Genomic DNA, 21,293 nt, shown 5'->3' with positions numbered 1-21,293 from the left:
AGGGAAGCCGGAAGCTACATCACACGCGTACGGACGTTCCCTCGAGAAGAGATGGAGCCACGGGCATTTCTCCTTATAATTGGACTAACTATTATAAATAATCATTAGTATTAATATTAGTATTAGTATTAGCATTATAGCATCGAAATTCTGTTAATGTGAATAATAAATACTGAGCAAATTAGTCTGATGACATGCTAGAAGGCATGCTACAGATGCAATGTTTTCTCATTTGTCTGGGATATGGAGGACAATAAGGCCGCAATGGCGAGCTGTCTCTCCAAAGGTACCAATCAGGTACAAGGATTAAAATATATTCACATAATTTAAAGAACCTGGAGTTCTGGAAATAAAAACTGAATAATAAATAGGCTTCCACATAGGAACTTATGAAGCCTTTTCGTTGACATTACAATCAATGGATAGTTCACTTTGCTGCAGAATGTGGTGTATCAGATCGACAAGAATCTCGGATTATAAAGTGAACGTTCATATGCTGCATACATGCGTTACAGCAAAAGGAAATGCATCGACTAAAGAAATATGTGCACTTTAAGAAAACAGAAGGGGCATCACCATACTTACATGGGCGGACAGTCTATTAGATTTCAGAAGTATTAAAAAATTGAAGCCAGCAGCAGGCAGCATTTGCCTAATTTGTACCCAGACTTCGGATCGGATTTTGAAGTGACCTTGCTTATAATTTAATTATTTAGCATTTACACATAGCCTCCTTACTAGTATCATTTTCAAGAGGAGAAAGCTAACTAAACAACCCCTTTGCAAAATTACAACAGCAAACCTCTTGACATCAAGGGTGAGGATAAGAATGCTATAATACAACCACCACCAACTTCAAAATAAGAAAGAATAGTTTCAGATGATGGATCCCCCCGCACTCCTAAGAAATGCCTGTTAAAGAGAAGCAAGGGGTTATTATTTTCCAAATGGCCACTAATCACATTAAAATGCAAAACCAAAAACAAACACAGTCTTGATAGTTGTGCAATGTTACCAGCTTTGTAGCTGCAACAGACTGACGCTGCCTCTCCTTCTTTTCACGCTGACACTCGCCGCACCAGCTGGAAAAATCCTTCTGATACTTCTTCGTTTCTCTGAAGACTGAGCTGTAAATGGGGGAAAAAAGCAACAAATTGAAAACCATAGCTCTTCGGTCACTTCTTGTGGAATAATATACAAGAAACATGATAAATTTAATTGCAAAAGATACTCCGAAAGTATTTTACAAACCCGAAAGGAATGATAAGATGGCACTCGTTAGTTATTTCCATCTAATCAGAAAATGTACTATGAAATGACAAAGAGACATCAGAGGACTAAAATGTACCGACTAAGAATCTTTAGGGCCAGTACAATTTATGGTGCTTTGCAAACGGTGTAAAATAACTTGGTACCACTCAAACAAAATGAGTCTTGCCGAACCGTGAATATATAAAATAGAGGATGATTATACCTTCTGCACCATAAGAGCAAATTGATCCTATGTCCAGATGTTGTGGCTCGGGCCCCATGTCGATGACGGCCACGATGTAGTACAGCTTGACCAGGGACATGAGCATAATCTAAAATTTCCTGCTACCAAGTAAAATGATCTATAGAGATTTAGATTAGTCAGCAGTTGAAATGTAGATTAGAAAGCCTGAACCTTTTACTAGTAACACATATTTCCAGCTCCAGCAGTGAAGGAAATAATTTAGTTCAGATAATTAAAATAACAACAAACTATTTTCACTGAAACTTAAAAGTTAACAAGCAATGCTGGAAGATGAAATTTATGGACAATACTTTGTAAATGTTTCACATCACATCTATTTTCAGCCTACCCCATTGCTACAAGAACATTAAAAATGATATTTATCTTCTAAGGCTATCTGAAAGGCAGCAAATACATGCCACGGGAGAATAAATGAGATATGGTCAGATCAATAAATGAGACACACCCTACATTTTAAGCAACCATGTGGTTTGAACCCAACATATTCACTATTTCTGCTCTGCCTTTTTCTGTAGATGAGCCAAAAAATGTGGGGCATGAATTTAGATTCAGACTAGGACCACAGTTTAGTTTTTGTAGGGAAAACTAATTGCATGGGTTTTTTGCGCTCATTTCACATAAAAGATGGGGTGCGATTTGCAAATGGTGAAATGCAAAGTTCAAATCACAATGTCGCTCGTATGGGTGCTATGCAGAAGATGCTAATGATTTGTAACAGCTTGCATGTAGTGGTTCAAGATGAAGGGAACTACATCAGTGTCAAAGCCACAAAGACATAGGCATTTACTCTGGGAGAAGAAAATTCAACAAGGTTGATCCTAACCAACTTTCTTAATGGTTCTTAAGGCAAGCTCTAAATGTGGGGGGAAGGTATATAAGAAAAACCTCTGCATATACTAATGTGTAAATAAAACGTGTAAATAAAACGCAAGCTTTTATTTGAATGATTAATATAAAGTTGTTTGATACAAACAAGGGGACTCTTCTATAAAGTTTGAAGATTCGCCTAAGATGGAGCAGTACCGGCCGAAACATATTAAGCCCAAAACACATCGATTAAAGAAAGTAAAAGGACTATTAGTTTTCACCTCTGTTTCAGACCACTATCATCTGAGATCAATCATTTTCAGGCTAAGTTTTTCAATTCTCTGAAGCCAAAACCAAATCCAATTGAAACCAAAACATCAAATAATAGGCCCCTCACGAGCACTTCTGTTTTCACATTTGCTACCACGAATGCTTGTTATAAGACATAAATGTACCTCAGATTGCGTCTCCGAGTTTACATGCTTGTCGCAACGAACACCTCGAAAAAATAATTCACCACCAGAGAATTGCTTGCCCAAGCAAACATTTAGTGTAACTTCTGAATCATCCACATGAAAACCTACAGTTTGTGAACAGAAACAATTGAAAAGGAACATTCTTAGAAAGGTTGTGTTGTCATTTAGCTTAAGACGGACTTAAAGATACCAACTCACACCCATCATACTCGAGAAAGAGAATGAAATCAAGCAGGCAGTTGAGCAACAGATCCAGGTAAATATTCTCTAATGCATGTGAGTATATGAGTAACTACTCTCACGCTACAATGAATTCTAGATGCCTCAAATAGAATAAGATTCTATTGATTGCAGCAGAAAGGAACTTCTTTAGGTACATTTCTGTAAGAGTAAGGCCTGCCTCTTGAAACCCTTTCTCTGAATTCCAACTACTAATGGTCCACACAATAGTAATCAAACAATAAGGTACACAATTATTCTAAGGAGTCAAACTTAAGCAAATTACAGAACTGGACAAACATTATACAGTATACACAAAATAAAAACTTTTCATGGGAGAAAAGAGGGTAAGTAATTACGAGCTCGTGAGGGGCAGTCCAGGCGGCCGTCGGATGCGCGACAATATATAATTCGCGTGCATCCAACGGCTCCAATCATGCCCGGATACGGAGATACAGGAGACCATTGGATTTGACAGATGCAATCAAAGCAGTCGGACCGTGCATCAGATCAACCCACACGAGGTCAGCCCAAACATATTCTAATTTAGCAATTACTAAGCTAACTAACAATTTATCAGTTTGTGACATTCATCTTAATGCCAATAAAAGAAGATATACATAAGCACTAAGCAGCACCAATCTATTCGTTGCACTGAGTAATTTATGCATTTCATAAATTCTACCCAGATGACTATGGCAACTCAAAGATATACATAAGGAATTTAAAAATGCTTAATATTATAGACAAATTAAAAGAATTTATTGCAAATACCAACATATTCATCGCAGAAAAGCAGTTATGTTCTATGAGGATCTAAACATAATAAAATTTAAGCACACAGTGACTTACCTAGTTCGACATCCTTATCTTTACCGTACTCAACCACAAAACCGTGATGTGAATCCAATGTTGATCCACCAACCTCAGGAAAAAATACTGCACCTCAACCAACGGGTTTCCATAAAACCAATATTACAAGACTGAGAGGTTCATTCATAACACATTATTATATGCTACATCGGAAGCAGGTAAGTCTATCACCTCTAGAAATGGGACATATGAATTCTTCCATCAGCTTGTTAAGCATAGCTTCCAGACCAAAATCATCAAGAACAGCACCATATTTGTTCATTGTGTTTGGTCTCATTATCTTGAATTTAACTGCATTGACCCACTTTTCAAAATTTTCAACCTAACAGATGGGTAGATGTATGATAAGTTTCTCTATCAATTTAGAAGTTCAACAAAACCATCAGATGATATATTGTGCAGAAATATACTTCAAGAAAGTTGATGTACCTCATCTAATAACATGTCACAGAAGCTTGGCTGAAGCATAGCAAAAGTATAAACACCAGGAGAGGGTTCTGACATTATACTTCTGAAACTGTCTTCTGTGTTATCATTAATTGCTTTAATAAATGATGGTATGAAGAAAGCTGATGGATGGATGTTGTATAAGTCCTTATGCAGAGGCTGAACAACCAATAGAAAATAGATTTAGATCAGTGACATATGTAGAAAGTATCTAGCACTTTAAACGCCTATTATAGATATCAATTGATAAATCATGCTCTATAAATAAAATCTATTAACAATCTCCTAATCGAATACTTAAAGCAAGTAATGATATTCATGAAATATCAGATGAGTATCATATCTAACTCGGACATCACAAGTTTGGATATATCCATGCTCATACTTACTCAATTTCAAAGCATGTATACATACATAGAAAACCAGAGAAAAATAATAGGAGAATAGGAAGTGACACTAAAAACTAAAATACCAAATGGTAATATTCCTGGTATGAAAACTTGGAAATGTATAATAGCATACTCATAGTTATCTGCAAAGTAATATTCTACATTAGCTTAACAAACTATATCAAGGATTCAAGTCAATCATAAAGAGAAAATTTAGGGAGTTGAATAACTGGAAGCAGCACCATGTATCAATGCTCGAATATGAATATTCAAAGATTCTCATGTGTTTCTATGCAAGCGCAAGTGAAAAACACACCTAGTAGGATTAAATTAGCAACTAGAAAGGATTAATTGAGCAGAAACAATGACTAGAAGAATATGAATATTCATTTCTTGAAGGACGTCAAGTTGATTGTAATTAACTAAAAATACTTGATATAATATTCAGTATACTGAAAAACGACTTAGAAAATGTGTGATATGAAATATGATGGCCAAGAAGGTTATAAGGAGTTCTAAAAAATAAATCTCCAAAAGATATACAATTTCAAAATTCATTCCATAGATCATCTGCACCTAGCTGTGAATATCCCTAAATTTCATCACGACAAGTTCTATGATTACAAGAATTCCAAAATTTTCATAACACAAGTCCAATGCTAATGTTAAATACTAGGAACAACAAGAATTTCAAGTAGACACACCTGATAAGCAGACATTATCTTCTGTCTATAGTCCTTTTGCCTCTGAACCTGATATAGGAAGATAGATGGACATTATAAAACTATTAAGAACTAAAAATTACCACCCATTAAAAATTAAAAATAGAAAAACGAAGAATCTTCCTCCAGAAACAGGAAAGCCAATATGGATATTATAGAACTTTGCATGCCTCAGAATACATATTGTAAAGTTTCATCATTTTCCTTTGCAATAAGACCAATACTTATCAATTAGTAAGGTCAAAATGATACCTGGACAGACTTTGTTAAATATCCAAGAACATGCCTGTCATTTCTTTTGACTATTTCATGAACTACTCCATGATGAATATACGTTACACTGATTAAAGCCATATTCACATTGTATTCATCAAATAGGTTATCCACTAGTGACGGGTAACATAAACATGATAGGGTAGAGACGGTTATATTGCTTGGTGCAACTCCAGGCTGATATGAAGCGCATGGATATATGATATGCCTTGGAAAATCTTTTGTGTTCCACAGACTAAGGCACTTCATTTATACTTTGTAGCCAAGAGTTTCCCAAGTTGCAGTATAACATATAAATCATACCCAACGCAATCTTCAGAAGGTATCATTCCATGAACATCTCTCAAATAAGTCATAACAGGAATATAAGACAATCAGGTTTCAGATTCTTTCTACCTATGACTGTTTACAACATGAAGAAAATAAAAGGATCCATTTGTTGACTGCTCTCTGGCTCTGTTCTCTTCTCATCAATTTCTTAGCAACAATCTATGAGTTATATAAAATCACCCTAAAATAAGCAAGTCATCAACAATCAAAGGACAGTTTCGTGAAAGGTATATTGCAACCACCAAGGAATAAATTGATGAAAGTAACTAATCTCAACTTCAATATCAGGCCCCTAACCTTAATTAGCCACCTATCCAACTACACTGCCAGTAAAACCAACGGGAGCCCCCAACACTTGATAAACTAATTAAACAAAAAAGGATAGTAACACCTAGACAGCCTAGTTCTCCAGTCCACGACAAAGATTACTCCTTTCTTGAATTATTTATCAAACATACTACAGCTCACTCGACAACACGTTCAGACATAATAGATAATTCCAATCGAATTGCCTTCCACGACTAAAACTGAAACCGACCTCACCACTCGACTCGTGAAGGAGGGCATTCCCGTCATTTACCAAACAAAATCAAAGTAGCCATTGTTTCTCAACGGAAACCCTAATTTCCGGAACACTAAAAGAAACGTGAAAAAGAGAGGCCGAGAAGATTGGGTGCATCTCACTCTGGTCCGCTCCGTCTCCGGCAAGTAGCGCGCCAGGATCTCGGACATGAACTGGAGCTTGGCGTCGCGCGCCACCTCGAGCATGCTCGGAGGAAGGTGCCGCTCCAGCGAGCTATATATGGCCGGATCGAACTCGGTCTGGAGATCATCGTACTTCTCCGGCTTGTGCTCCGTGTTAGGGTTCAGCCTGAGCCGCCGATCCCCGTACGTCGGCCGCCCCACCACCGGAGCCGGCGGCGCCGCCACGTTAGCCACCGGTGTTACGCCGTTACCGCTCCCTTTCCCTGCCGCCGGCTCCTCCCTCCTCCCGACGGCGCCGTCCAACGACATAGCTCCGTCGAAGTAAAGGAGATCAATCACTGTTAAGAGAGCATCCTCAAATGAGAATTACAGGAGCAAATAAGAGCTATGTAGATTAGGGTTTGGTGGGGGGGGGGAAGGTGGGTTGGGGGTGTGAGGGGATTAGGGTTTGGTGGAATGTTGGAGAGAGGGAAGGGGGTGGAGGCTTTTTGTTACGTACTTGCGAATTACGATATGGACCTGTTCACAAAATGCCACTGAGTTCAACATAAAATTACGGGATCTGCCCTCGCGTTCGTCTTCTCTCCGACGGGCCTTGAAATTAACAAGAGAGGGGACCCCGTACTGCTGCGTATTAGGGCTTTTTCTTTTGGACGGAGACAGGAGAGAGGAGAGAGGGGAGAGAGAGAGAGAGAGAGCGAATTAGTCGATGCTACGGAGGGGCAAACACAAAGAGGCCTTCTCGCCGGATAAGATCACGCCACGTATGAGGTAACCTGCACGCTCCAAAACTATTCGTTTGGGCCTCGAAAGAGAATTCTTTAGTGGACGTCAGTCATCTATTTAAATTTTTATTTAAATCTATTAAAAAAATAATGTTCATATTCTAGTCTATTTAGACCAAAGGGATAAATTGAGATAAATAAAACTACTGGGTGAAATAAATTGATCATCCTTCAAATTCTTGATTAGTTTAGACTGGTGATCTTTAAAGGAAATCTTAAGTGAGTATAATTTATATATCAGCATGGGACATATATCATTTAAAATAGGTTTGATTTCATAACCAAATATTTGCAGACAAAAGAGTAGAAAGAATTGTTTCATTTTATTTTTTATAGTGGTTGGTGTATCTAGTTACAATGTAATTATGAAATAGAATGGCAAAAATAACGTATAATTCGTTTGGAAATTGTATTAGGTCTTTTGGCACATTCAAATTAAGTATAAATTTAAAAAAATAAAAAAAATACTTTCGTGCTTCGATGAAAGCTTATGATTAATCTTATAAAAACCTTATATATTCTCCGAGGATGTTCTACTTCTTTAATAGAACTTTTAGCTGGTCGTGACTAAGAAACCACCAATTTTGCTCAAGAATGTAAGGCTTATAAATTTGAGCTTGGTGGGCTCGGAATACCAATCTTACATGAATTTATCTAGCTTGTTTTTCATCTCACAAAAAAACTATTCTCAACTAGAGAGCAATTGGCACATTAAGTGATGATTAATTGACATATCAAAGATAATTAATCCATATGAAAAATTCACTGAGTATCACTTCAATGCCCATAAGAGAATTAAACTATCTATCATATATTAATTGAACTCAACCATTAGACTACACCAGTAATTTTGCATTACATTTCACCATCTTCATATGCATTGTTTTGCACAGTATCTATGAATAGTATCAAGAGTCTTTTAATATATTACAGGGAGTATCTTCTTGGATGTACTTCTAACTTCTCTCAAATTTTTAGTTGTTAGTTTTCTTTTCTTCATGCTAATCAGGCTATTCTTCTGTTTGGGCAATACATAGGCCCCCTGCTTTACTAATTTTTATTTATTTTTCTTTACCAGATCTATTGCATAGATATACTTTGGGCATCTGTCCAGATACCTTAAATATTTGTGTGTGTCTTTTATTAATACAAGTATACGTCTTCCACCCAATGTAACCTATTAATACACCATGTCGCGCATCCATCATGCCGTCCAATGGTCATCATACGGTTGTTGTTATCGAGTGAAATAAATAAATTAAACATTTTAGGGGTTGCGATATTCTATTTATTTTTGATAAAAGGTGGGAGTGATATTATTAATTTGCATCTCAATCTGAAGGCAGTCGAAGTCAAAACTCGAAATTTCCTCTCGTTTCTTCTCCTCCTCCTCTCTTGTGTGTCTCTCTTAGCGCCGCGCTACAGCACTGGAGATCGGAAGCCACGAAAAAGAAAGAGAGGAAAATTGGTGGAAATTAAAGAAGGATTCCGATCGGATTGCAGTCTTCATCCCGAGTAATCCGCAGATAGGTCGTCAGATCTGGTGAGTTCATCCTGACGCAATCTCTCTCCATCTCCATCTTATTGCTATTCTTTTTCTTTCTTTCTTCTCCCCAAACCCTTTTCCCTCCCACTCGTCTTCGTCTCTTCTCTTCTTGTTTCTCTCTGATCGTTGAACTCGATCCGGAGAACGACGCCGTACTCTCCCTCTTTCCCCTCCACTCTTGGATCTCCTGTTGAGTAGCCTTGACTTCCTCGCTTGCTCCGCTGCAGTTGGGTTCCACTGTCACCTTACCACCATCGCTACTGCCTTGGCCGTCCGACCCTCACATCTATGTTTTATCACCCAAATGTGGAATAGCTTATTCGTTTACTACTACTGGTATGACCATCATCAACGCGACAGTACCAAGCTAATACTCCCTATCGATCACCTTCTCATTCTACGCCTGGATTTATACCCTTTGCCGACTCATAGCTATTCATATGTACTTATATAGGGGTATGTATACATGCATGGCCATGAATGTGTAGTGATTGATCCTAATAACTGCAATGGATAAGCGGGTGAACTTAACTGCGTTTATGTCAACAGAGGAGATTTATGTATACTTAGTTATAAAAATGTCTTGTATAAATAGATGTGGATACCAAATATGCTTACTTAATTGTATGTATATACATATAGATGCGCTACTCTCTTACTACCTTCCCCTTAATATATTATTACATGTTAACTATCGTGTTACCTTTTAAGGAAGTCATAATTGTATGTATATACATATAGATGCGCTGCTCTCTTTCACATGTGCTCATTCTTTTAAGCTTTATTTTTTGCAATTTGTCTTGCTAACCACTCAAAGTTTGGGTGTATGTAAACTTCTAATCAACATTTGGTGATAAAGCATGTAGGAGGCAAGTGGGCATCCCTTACTTAAGTATTCCTTACAGTATTGAATAATAATCCACGATCATGCATAGATTGCTATGATTTGTTGTAGTTTATTACGCATTATATTGCTGGTATTTAAGTGATTTGCTATTTGCCATTAATCTTTCTTAAGCATGTTATGGTGAGTGGTTATTTAGCTCACATTCTCGTACATGTGGATATTAAGTGCTATACCATTTATCTCGTAATTATGATATACATGGGTATTAAGTGCTATTGAAGAAATATATGTATTCATCATATCTTTGTAATATGAAATTTGATTAGTATTATTTTAATACGTTTGAAAACTTATTCCAAGTTTGGTTAAATCTATTAAAAAAATAATGGTTGTATTCTAGTCTAGACCAAGGTCAAAGTAAATTTTGGTTAGCATAATTTCAAAAAATAAAAATAAAAATTGACTCACACGGTCGTACTTTGTTGGAATAAATGAAAATTTGCTCTCTCTCGATCTTGATGCTCTTATAGTTATCGTGCCTTTTTGTTAATAGAAAGAAGATCGGAAGCGAGGTATAAAAATGGTGGCGGACAATTCTGTTGATTTGCCACTCTTCAATGCCGAGAATCTGCAAAGTAACATGAGATCCATTTATTACAGGTATCTCCCAATCTTATCCCCCAATCCTGTGGACCTTTTCAGTAAAGTTTGATGTTTTGATCGTTTTTCTAATTCTTGATTGAGATGAATTAGGGTTTCTTGATTGATTTAGGTGGTGAACTTAAATGAAAAGTTTAAGCGAGTAGAATTTATATGTGGATAGGGAATATGGATCATTTGAAGTAGGTTTGATTTCAGAATAAAAGAGTTGAAAGTTTTGTTTTTCTAGTGGTTGGTGGGTCTAATTACATGGTAATTATGAAGTAGAATGTCAAAGGTAATGGATAACTCAAAGGGAAAGGTTTAGGGATCAAATTATTACATCACCTGGGACTATATAGACGCCTCCATTTGATGAAGGGCTTGCGCAAATCTTCTTTTCAGGTGTTTTATTGTAAAAGCTAATAAAAGAAAACAATGCTCATAAAAAAGAGATAATTTATAAGGTTTTCTTTGGAAGGGTGATATCGCTGGCCTTGTTTGATGGAGACATCCTCAGTGATGATTGGCAACCTATTTAATGGTTGTGCCTTTGATACACTTGCCAAGATAAAATTCATTCAGTTTAGTGGGACTAGGCATTCGACGTACATCTAGACCTTAACGATGGTGTAAAGGCAAGGCATGGTTATATCACAATTGCTTTGATCAAGAAATTTGGAATGGTTTCTTAGGTAAGGTCATTAACTATTTAACCACTCTGTTTTGGCATAGGATGAGTGACATTATTTGCTCATCCAATATATGTGCTTTTCAAATAATTGTGTGGTGGAAGATGCATCCCTCTTTTCTTTACTAGATGGCAGTGCCCTTTCATTTGTTTGTATATGCTGTTGCCAGACATAGTCAGAAATCTTCGTGTCTTTCCTTGTAGTAAGTTTGGAAGTATATGTGGTATTTGCATCCCTTTTGTCATCTGGTTCAGTAAATAACTTCAGGAATATTTTCTCGTTGCAGTCGTACCTTTTTGTCCATCATCGGTGGAGTTGTTGCTGGAATTTGGGGATTCACAGGCTTGACAGGCTTTGTCTTTTATTTCCTGATAATGGTAGCTGCGTCGATCGGACTGGCAGCTAAGGCAAAATTTTCTGTCCACAAATACGTTGATTCTTGGAACAGGATTATAGTTGATGGATTTTTGGGTGGTCTCATGGTATGCTTCAATGCTTCATCATTCAGCGTTAGATTTTATTATTGATTCAAGGATATAACACTCAAATTTGAATTTTGTGGTGTTCTAGTTATAATTTCTTTCACAAGTATCTGTGGTAGTCATATACCAATCAGCTAATCCAAAAAAACTGCAAGTGTGCTACCCGTACACATAAGGATATTTATTGCCTACACCATAAATCTAATATCTTTCTAGAAGATTTACGACCTTTCTTTAACATGCATAATTGTATATAAGCTCAAATGTTGAACATTCCCTCTTAGTGTCCGGAAGATATCCTTGATTATTTCATTTCAGGTAATATTTAGAGTTCCTTCTTCTATTACTCCTTAGAAGTTGCATGATGCGTTCTCACTTTTGTATCAAATTCTTGTAACTGTTATATCTTTATGTTCCCACATGGGTTTTTGTTTGACGCTGTGATAATTAATTTTCTTCTATTGTAATTTCTTATTGTACATCTCTGACATATGTAATTTACTTTTGCAGTCATTCGTGCTGTTTTGGACGTATCCTTTGATCAGTATGAAGCTTATGCTTTTTTCTAAATTATTTTCTTACACTCATCTTTCACATCTCTTCATATTTTACACCATCTTTTATGCCAATCAGCTATAAAGAAGGTTACAAATTTGGTATCTTATCTCCTTTTTGTTAAAGTAGCAACCTGCTTTGATGGGTCATTCAGTATGGGTATACTATGTTGTAAGTTCATTAATCAGTTTTGCCCTGGTAGGTGAACTGGTTGTTCCACACGTGGCATCCCACGTCATTATACAATTGTCAACAATGACAACTTGATGTGACGTATTCGAACTAGCATGCATCTTTTCTAACTTGACATCCTGATGGAGTTTTGATATTTACCATATATAACTTAAGTTATATATTAAACCTTTGTGTTTTCTGTGTCAGAAGTTGGATGCTTTTGGTAAAAGGGTCATAGGCATAATCAAACAGTGCCTGATAGATAAACAGATAGTATCATGGGGGACTGAATGAAAGACGAGGCTCTTTTCTAGATCCCAAGTTCATAAATCAAATTCTAATAGAAGAATCAGGATAGATTAAGGTTACTATTTTGTCATGCCTCATGATCCATTGCCATTTAAATTTATGGTTCTATATGTCTTCAATTGATAAGGCCTTCCTGTCCGCCATTCTAGTGAGCTAGACATCCTTATTCAAGCACCTCTGAGGTGGGGTAGTTCCCACAGATTCCTTCAGTAAGAATTTGCAAGATAAGTGTTGTTAGTAGTCTCATGTAAGCTGCTGATACAAAAATTTTCAGTATTAGATTTACATTCCTTCTAAGATTGTTCAAGTGCAGCTTGACCTGTTTATGTGTCACAGTTATTTGATATTTCTGCTTTGATTTTACTTTTCACTAGAGTAGTTACAATTATATCCCTTTGATTATTGTTCGAGTTGATCTTTAACACACACAGATTTGCTTACGACATTGTTCACATATTCTGAGGAAGCGTAGGTTGCGCGCATGCTGAAAGCTTTTGTGGAGCTGAGACTGTGTTATTTTCTCCTTTTGTTACTATCAAATCCTTATTATATTCAAAAGGCCTTGTTACTTGCTGAGCTAATACTTTTCGTCGTGTGAAGAAGAGAACACTTTGCTCTCCGAACAAGTTTCACTTATTGGACTTTACACTAAAAAGTGCAGTATGACCATTGTTGTTTCTTAGAAACTCTCGTAATTATTGCGTTTAGAGATATTTTACAGAGTTGTTGCTCGATTGGACACCTAACACTGGGGTTGTGACTGGCCTGTGTTAATATTGTGCGGGCATTCTTCTGTGACTTATTATGGCTTCAGGCAGAGCACTCTGTTTTTGAGATGTTAAACTCTTTTTGTTCTCATAAGGTGGAGAACTTGCTGAACTTTTTGTGCCAGAGAAGCCTTTCCTGCCGCAGGTGACGGCAGGCAATGGGCATCCAGACCCTCCTCATTTCGAGCATAGAAGAAAATTTCTTACAAAAGCTATATGCAAATTAATAGGTATATACACAGAAAGTTTGATATGAACAACTCCTTTCTTTCAGGAAAAAACTGCTTTTCCTTCTCATCAAAACCTATTCTCAAATAGACTGCAATCGGCACATCATTCTCGTATATACTACATTTCTCTCTCTATTACATTCGCGATCTTATCGTCAGTACATTATTCAGACACTCACATACTCCCTTGGCGGTGGAGGAATATATTCTTGGATCAAATTCAACTTCCCTCAAAATTCTTTACTCGTTAGTTTTCTTAGTGCTAGACAGGCTTTTCCTCTGTTTGGGCATACAAAGCCCCTCTGTTTTTATTTGATCTATCTATACTGCAAAGATACTTTGGGTATCCATCGAGATACCCAGAATACTTTATATTTTTTAAATAACACAAATACCTTCTTTTTTTTTGTTGTAAAAAGTAAAAGTGTAACGATTAAAAGTTAGATGCTCATTAACGTGTTGTTTAGTTCAAGATTTCCATCCTAGTACGCAAGCATCTGCAAAAATCTCCCCGATGGAACACCTATGGGCTATGGTACTCCTACTAAACAGCTCGTCAACAAACCTACTACGCCATTGTCCCATAATGTCACGCATCATCGTGCCGTCAAATTGTCATCATACGGTTAACTTTACCGAGTGAAATAATAAATTAAACATTCTACGGATTGCAATATTTCTATTTTATTTTTTGATAAAAGGTGGAAGTGATATTATCAATTTCCATCCCAATCTCAAGGCACTTGAAGAAGTCAAAACCACGAAATTTCCTATCGTTTCTTCTCCTCCTCCTCTCTTAATGTATATCTCTCTGCGCTGCGCCATAAAGCGACAGGAGATCGGAAGCCACGAAAAAAAGAGGGAAAAGATTGGTAGAAATTGAAGAAGGTTTCCGATCGGATTGCAGTCTTCTTCCCGATTAACCTGCGGATAGGTCGTCGTCAGATCTGGTGAGTTCATTCTGACGCAATTGCTCGCTTTCTCACGCAATCTCTCTCTATCTCTCATCTTGTTGTATCTTTTCTTTCTTTCTTTCTTTCTTTCTTTCTTCTCTGCAAACCCTCTCCTCTCCCACTCGTCTTCTTCTCTTCTTGTTTCCCTCTGATTGCTGAGCTCGATCCGGAGCCCGACGCCGCCCCCCTCATTCATCCCTCTCCCTCTTCCCCCTCCACTATTGGATTTCCTGTTGAGTAGCCTTGACGACCTCGCTCGCTCCGCCGCAGTTGGGTTTCTTAGGGTTGCGCCTCGCCGTCGTCACCTCCGCCGGGATACCCCGACTCTCAAGGGCTCTCCATTCTCGTGAGTCTCTCTCTCTCTCACCTTCACCCACCCACCACATTCTCCACCATTTTTCCTCCTACCCCCATTCCATGTCACCACCAACACGCTGCCTGTACCCACCACTGGCTACCACCATTTGCTACTGCCATGGCCGTCCGAACCCCACATCTCTGTTTTATCACCCAAATGTGGAATGGCTTATTTGTTTACTATTATATCATCAGCGTGACAGTACCATGCTAATACTCCCTATGGATCACCTTCTCATTCTATACCTAGATTAACACCCCTTTACAGACTTACAGCTATTCATATGTACTTATATATAGGAGTGTATATACATGCATGGCCATGAATATGTAGCTAAGCGGGTGAAATTAACTAAGTTTATGTCAACAGAGGAGGTTTATGTATACTTAATTATAAAAACATCTTGTATAAATATGTGTGTACACCAAATATGCTTACTATTTGTATGTATATACATATAGATGTACAACCCTCTTACTACCTTCCCCTTAATATATTGTTACATGTTGGACTATCATATTACCTTTTAAGGAAGCCAGAAACCGGAAACCCTGTAGCCCTCTCTTCAATCTGTGCTCATTCTTTTAAGCTTTATTTTTGCAATCCATCCTGCCAACCACTGAACTCTCCTTTCTTCCTCTATCTTGTACTCTTTCATCAAGCATGTCAAACATACATTAGTAATACAAATTAACCAAGTAACAATTTTCATTGCAGACTTATTGGGAATTAGTCTAAGTCGAGACTCTCAAAGTTTGGGTGTAATTAAACTCATAATTAGCATTTGGTGATAAAGCATTTAGGACATGGTTGACATTCCAAGCAAGTGGACATCCTTTACTTAAGTATTCCGTACATCATTGAATAATAATTCATGATTGTGCATAGGGTGCTACGTTTTATTGTAGTTTATTGCGCATTATATTGTCGGTTTTTTAAGTGATTTGCTATTTGTTAATAGTCTTTCTTAAGCATGTTATGGTGAGTAGTTATTTAGCTCCTAAACTCTTATACATGGATACTAAGTGCTATTCCATTTAGCTCATAATTATGCTATATAGGTCCATGCATTTTCACTCGAGCATCACACTCGACACGCCGAGTCACTCAACGAGCAAGTTGTAGACCGAGCCGGATAGTATTCAAGAGTCTCTAGGGTAAGGGCAGGGACATGTACGAGGTTTGCTATTATTACTGTTATTATGTTAGGGTTTATTCCTAAGGTCTAAGTTTGTGAATCTCAGACAATTAGGCAAGCTGTTCATTGGGCATGAGTGATGATTATTATTGTCACAACTCAAACTGTTGTTGTTGGTGGTTGCCATAAACTTTGTGCAAGGTTGGGATTAAGTGGAATATGCAGTACACAACTCGCATGGTTACAATACGCGGCTCATTAGAGTATTCCGCATCGATGTGCAATGATGAGCTAAGAGCTCGTGTGAGTATTCCTTGTCGACATGTGATGATGATTAGTTTTGATAGGATGGGTTTTACAACTGAGGTTCTTAGGCTCTGGTGGTAGATTATCGATCAATTGTTCGTCAGGCATAGACAAATGATAGTACCGCTTAATTTCACTCCCTCCTTGAGGATTAGTTTGGGTGGCATTAGCTATGTCAGCGCCTCGATCGATGATGCGATGATTTTAATGAACATCGCACTACATAATATTCATGAGTGTGGATGACATTTATCCATTCTATTTATATTTAAGTTTCTCATTTATTGTTTCTTGAATAATGGTATTATCATTGTTTGTTGGGATGTAATTCCACTTGTTGAGTGTAAGGTTCATTCTTTGTTGTTTTATGTTTCAGCTGTAGATCGAGACCTAAAGCGGATCTTAGCTAATGGTTTGTTGCGACTTGTGGGCCCATCGGTCTCTGGTGGGTGATTACCATTTAAACATATGTTCTGATTTTTATGCCATGTTGATCGATTCATTTTCACCAATATCTGGGAAAGAGCTTCCCTTTCTTGGGCCCTCGTGGGCATCCTAGCATGCGTCAGGGTCAATCACATGTATCTCACGTGCTATGGGCACATGTTGGGCAGTGGTTGAGTCCGGGTGTTACAAAGGGAGCTGGAAGTAGCATTTTTGCTTGATTATATATATGAAGAATTTTTCATTTATAATCTACTTGGTTTCTTTGATGTCTCAATCCATAATTTCTAGATAAATGAGTAGTCTTTTGCTTGCAAATTGTTTGCAGGTTGGGTTATTTCTTATTTAACTTGCTCTTTTCAAGAAGAGATCAAGGTTGATTAGGGAACTTATCTGCTTGTTTCAAGATACAACTCTCTCCATTATAGGGTACTGAAGCACAGAGAAGTTATTGATGGAGTGCTCTGCCAATAGTAATGGACATGATCATGTTATCAATGTAGAGAGGGGTGAAATTGCTTCCACGTCTGTTAGTCTTCAAGATGAGCATAGCGATTCAGATGAAATGCATTCTGAAGATAGGCCTTCAACAAGTAGACAAAACCCAACATCTCAATCATCGTCATCATCATCACAGAACACTTCTAATTCTAGGAATGCATCTTTTATTAGAAGAGGTGATAATCATGCTCGCCGTCAGAGAAGCCCTTTAAATTCTGGTTTATGGATTTCAGTTGAGGTTGTTGTTAACGTCGGCCAAATTTTAGCTGCTATTATCGTTCTCTCTTTGTCCAGACATGAGCGGACACACACTCCTTTGTTTGCATGGATTATCGGTTATACTTGTGGATGTGCTGCAAATCTTCCACATCTTTATTGGCGTTATATTCATCGGAACAGTCATCTTCCTGAACAGGAATCTGAACAAGCACGCCAAAACTCTAGGTACAATATTCCCAGAATCTACTACATACAATACAATTACTTCTTCTCAAGCATTTGGAGGAGAAGATCATTATATTCATTTGCTATTACTAGTTCAATGTATCATTCTATTGTTTTATGTGCAAGCATGTTAATTCATTGCTTCATGTCATGAAGTGTAAAATTTTTCCCTTATTGGTAGCTATTCTTGTCTTATTTGATCCCTCCTCCTTCAGTAGAATCTTTAGTAGGCCAGATCTCTCCTTAGCTGTGCATTATGTTGTAATTACTGGGCGTATCTAACTTTCAAACTATTTTTTATCTTTCCATTGCTCCCAAGCTCTCCACATATGGTTCTTTCAGAATCTATTTCACTGCTGCCATCTTTGGTCTTGAAGTTCCCATTTCTACTATGTCCTATCTCAGTAGGATAATTCCTATTCACAAACATTTTAACCTATAATTTATAGCTTGTCTTGTGGTGTTCCTATGACTTAAGGGGTTTAGAATGAGCCATAAGAAATTCTCTGCCTTGACCATCCAAGTTTATTTTCTGCGCAACATCCTTTTCACTTGACTCTTATTGTTGGACAATCTTTCTAGGTAATAGAAGAAATTATTATTCAGTACATCTTGATGGTTATGCTAAAGTAATTCTTCAGATGTAAATTCTTGAACTTGCTTATTCTAAAGCCATTCATGGTTCTTTTAATAGATAGAAATTTGGTGCCATCATTTATAATCTGTTAGCATGTTTAACCTTCAAGTTTTTGACATCTTAGGAAGATACTGGAAAGACTGAATCAAGAAGACAATGAATAGTGTAAATAAATCTTATAAGTGAATTTCTCGTTTTAAGTTACTATATGCTTCGCAGGCTAAATACACTGGTCGATCATTTCAAGATGGGACTAGATTGTTTCTTTGCTGTTTGGTTTGTTGTTGGAAATGTGTGGATCTTTGGTGGACACTCTTCTTCTTCTGATGCTCCCAACTTGTACAGGTAAATGACTGATGTATTTACACTATGTTCACTCCATACAAACTTGAACCATCCTGACTATTTAACTTTCATTAGGTTATGTATAGCATTTCTCACGTTCAGTTGCATTGGATATGCCATGCCTTTTATCGTGTGCGCAACAATATGCTGTTGCTTTCCCTGCATAATATCTTTCCTGCGCTTTAGAGAGGATTTGGATCAGGGTAGAGGAGCCACTACAGACATAATCAATACGCTGCCTACCTATAAATTCAAGTCAAGAAGAAACCGAAACAAAGGAACTGAATCTACCTCAGAAGCCCTTGGTGAGGGTGGAATCCTAGGTTCTGGTACTAAAAAGGAGCGAGTAATTTCTGCTGAAGACGCTGTGAGTTTATACTTACATTTTACATATCGTTGTGGTTCATATTTCTTTCCAGATCCATCATATTGCTATATGAAATTTGGTACAAAAATTTGATAGCAAGAATTCTCATGTATTGTATGTCCAATTATCTAGCTCTTTGGTCCAAGATGAATTTAGGTACATTGGCAGTATGGACAATCTGATGATTGTATCTGGGGCGAGTTTAGCAATCATATTATAATTTTCTTGATCCTATTGATGGTGTTTTTTTAGTTATCAATCTGCCTGTGTATGATTGTGATATGAGGCCTGTGCACAAAGCTCTACACATTCTCTTTTGCTATCCTTTTATACCCATTGATTTGAAAGATTCTAGCTACTCGTACACTCGCGCAACCATCAGGCTTCTCTCCGATAGGCAAGATTTTGATAAATTGTTAATGGCATCAGGTTCACTAAAATGGGGATGTCAGTTTAGTTTATTTATTTATTTTTTTTCCGTGATAGGTAATTTATTCATGGTGCCTTAACCTAGAAGTCGGTGAACTAGTACCTAATGTAACACCATTGGGGTTGCTAATTTTGGAGCGACTGGTTTCATTTCATAATGATGTTTAAACGCACCAAAAAACAAATTAGGTCTCTGTCATGGGAGATTGGTTACTGTTTAAATAACTGCATGTTGGCTGTAACATACAGTATTACACCTAGTCCTTTAAATCTCTTCATTATCCCACTGTATTTTGACTAGCTTCTGGTTTTGCGATGTTAAGTTCTTTGCTCAGGAATTTTTCTTTTTTTTTTTGCAACTTATTGTAAACCATAACTTACCAATGCATGAGTGAAATAGGTTTATATTGCTGACATGTGACTGACTATTACAGGAGTGTTGCATCTGCCTTGCCAAGTACTCAGACAATGACAAGCTTCGTGAGCTGCCCTGCTCCCACTTCTTCCATGCAGAGTGTGTGGATAAATGGCTCAAAATCAATGCACTATGCCCCCTTTGCAAATCTGAGATAGATGACCCAGCAGGATCACTTTTTGGCATGCAGTTTGGTCGTCGCCACACTGATAGGAGAGCAGGGAGAGGTGATGCCCCAAGACTTTCGGTATAGACCGCTGAACATGTGCTCCAAGTTAGTCATCCGGCGTCCGTGTGGCTGCCCTTCTTACATATGTACAAGGATCTTCACTCAGGGAAGTTGATGCCACCAGATTCTTTATCTGGCCTTTCCATACCATGCTTATACAAATGCAGGGAGACGATCATGTAATGAATTAAAAGCCTTCCTCTTATTAGGGAAGGCCTGGACTACTTTATGCTTTCAGCATCTTTGCTATGGTACAAGCCTGCCGAATTGAAGAGCCTTCTTCAGAAGGAAAAATTTGGCATAACCAGAATCTGTTGACTATTAGCATATCAAAGAAATCGTGTAGATATCTCGACATATATCACAAGCTCTAGAAGATGAAGACAGAGACAAGGCTTTTAAAGGAAAAATTGAATTTGTGATTCTATGTTTTTGGCGTTTTGACAAGAACAATGTGGAACTGTTTGGATTTGATGTTATCCCTTTGAATCTTTGCTTCAGTTGGAACAAAAGTTTGGTTTGTTAGTAGAGGGGTATATTATCATTTCTGGGTTTAAATTAGTGTAAAAGAATAAGAATAAAACAAAGATACAGCTGTCTGCTGGGGACTTTTGTAATTTAATTATTATTTAATTTTTCAATGTGCAATATCAGACTTTAGTGTACAATATATATATAAATTGTGTGCATTTTATTATAATAAAATATGCATCTATTATAAAAACAATGTATACATGTAATTATAAATTAAAAAATTAAATACAATTAAACTGCAGAAACTTGATGCATTAATCAGTGCAGCAGGCAAAAACAACATTAAAGTGTACAAAAGTTTTGTTCGTATTAGATGACAAACTTCAGAAGTATTCTAACATGGAAACTGTATGCTTTACATTAGCTAGTATTCTAAATCTAAAATACTTTGAAAGTAGTCTTTCAAATGT

At 37.3% G+C, this 21,293-nt stretch overlaps 3 protein-coding genes across 8 annotated transcripts; 2 read left to right on the top strand and 1 right to left on the bottom strand.

Moving 5' to 3' along the window:
• Positions 1–678: 678 nt before the first annotated feature.
• LOC140773794 (2-oxoglutarate and iron-dependent oxygenase domain-containing protein CP2-like) lies at positions 679–7,399 on the bottom strand. Of its 4 annotated transcripts, none has more exons than XM_073116539.1 (10): positions 7,257–7,397; positions 6,737–7,095; positions 5,432–5,479; positions 4,321–4,497; positions 4,063–4,213; positions 3,871–3,957; positions 2,779–2,903; positions 1,475–1,596; positions 1,016–1,127; positions 679–912 (listed from the first exon to the last, which is right to left on the bottom strand). In XM_073116539.1, coding segments are annotated over exons 1-10 (1,218 nt in total). In that variant the 5' UTR covers positions 7,258–7,397; the 3' UTR covers positions 679–876. The 4 variants fall into 4 exon arrangements, 3 of the variants coding, with proteins under 3 accessions (XP_072972640.1, XP_072972641.1, XP_072972642.1); XM_073116540.1 differs by having other exon boundaries at positions 1,475–1,593; positions 7,257–7,396; XM_073116541.1 differs by lacking the exon at positions 7,257–7,397 and having other exon boundaries at positions 6,737–7,184.
• A 1,474-nt stretch (positions 7,400–8,873) lies between these two features.
• On the top strand, positions 8,874–13,532 carry LOC140774515 (uncharacterized). Of its 2 annotated transcripts, none has more exons than XM_073117536.1 (5): positions 8,874–9,085; positions 10,489–10,595; positions 11,553–11,748; positions 12,259–12,278; positions 13,218–13,532. In XM_073117536.1, the coding sequence occupies exons 2-5, from the start codon at positions 10,516–10,518 to the stop codon at positions 13,246–13,248; spliced, it is 327 nt and encodes a 108-aa protein (XP_072973637.1). In that variant the 5' UTR covers positions 8,874–9,085; positions 10,489–10,515; the 3' UTR covers positions 13,249–13,532. The 2 variants fall into 2 exon arrangements, with proteins under 2 accessions (XP_072973637.1, XP_072973638.1); XM_073117537.1 differs by having other exon boundaries at positions 10,466–10,595.
• A 1,005-nt stretch (positions 13,533–14,537) lies between these two features.
• Positions 14,538–21,017, top strand: LOC140773889 (E3 ubiquitin-protein ligase At4g11680-like). Of its 2 annotated transcripts, XM_073116667.1 has the most exons (7): positions 14,538–14,733; positions 15,007–15,082; positions 16,915–16,983; positions 17,311–17,927; positions 18,784–18,909; positions 18,985–19,276; positions 20,140–21,017. In XM_073116667.1, the coding sequence occupies exons 4-7, from the start codon at positions 17,437–17,439 to the stop codon at positions 20,371–20,373; spliced, it is 1,143 nt and encodes a 380-aa protein (XP_072972768.1). In that variant the 5' UTR covers positions 14,538–14,733; positions 15,007–15,082; positions 16,915–16,983; positions 17,311–17,436; the 3' UTR covers positions 20,374–21,017. The 2 variants fall into 2 exon arrangements, with proteins under 2 accessions (XP_072972768.1, XP_072972767.1); XM_073116666.1 differs by lacking the exon at positions 15,007–15,082.
• Positions 21,018–21,293: the final 276 nt, after the last annotated feature.

The sequence above is a fragment of the Typha angustifolia genome, chromosome 13 (genome assembly GCF_048772165.1).
Source record: "Typha angustifolia cultivar Huaian chromosome 13, ASM4877216v1, whole genome shotgun sequence".
Classification (NCBI taxonomy): Eukaryota; Viridiplantae; Streptophyta; class Magnoliopsida; order Poales; family Typhaceae; genus Typha; species Typha angustifolia.
Note: the sequence above shows the minus strand (reverse complement) of the source record. Positions and strands in the feature narration are given on the sequence as shown.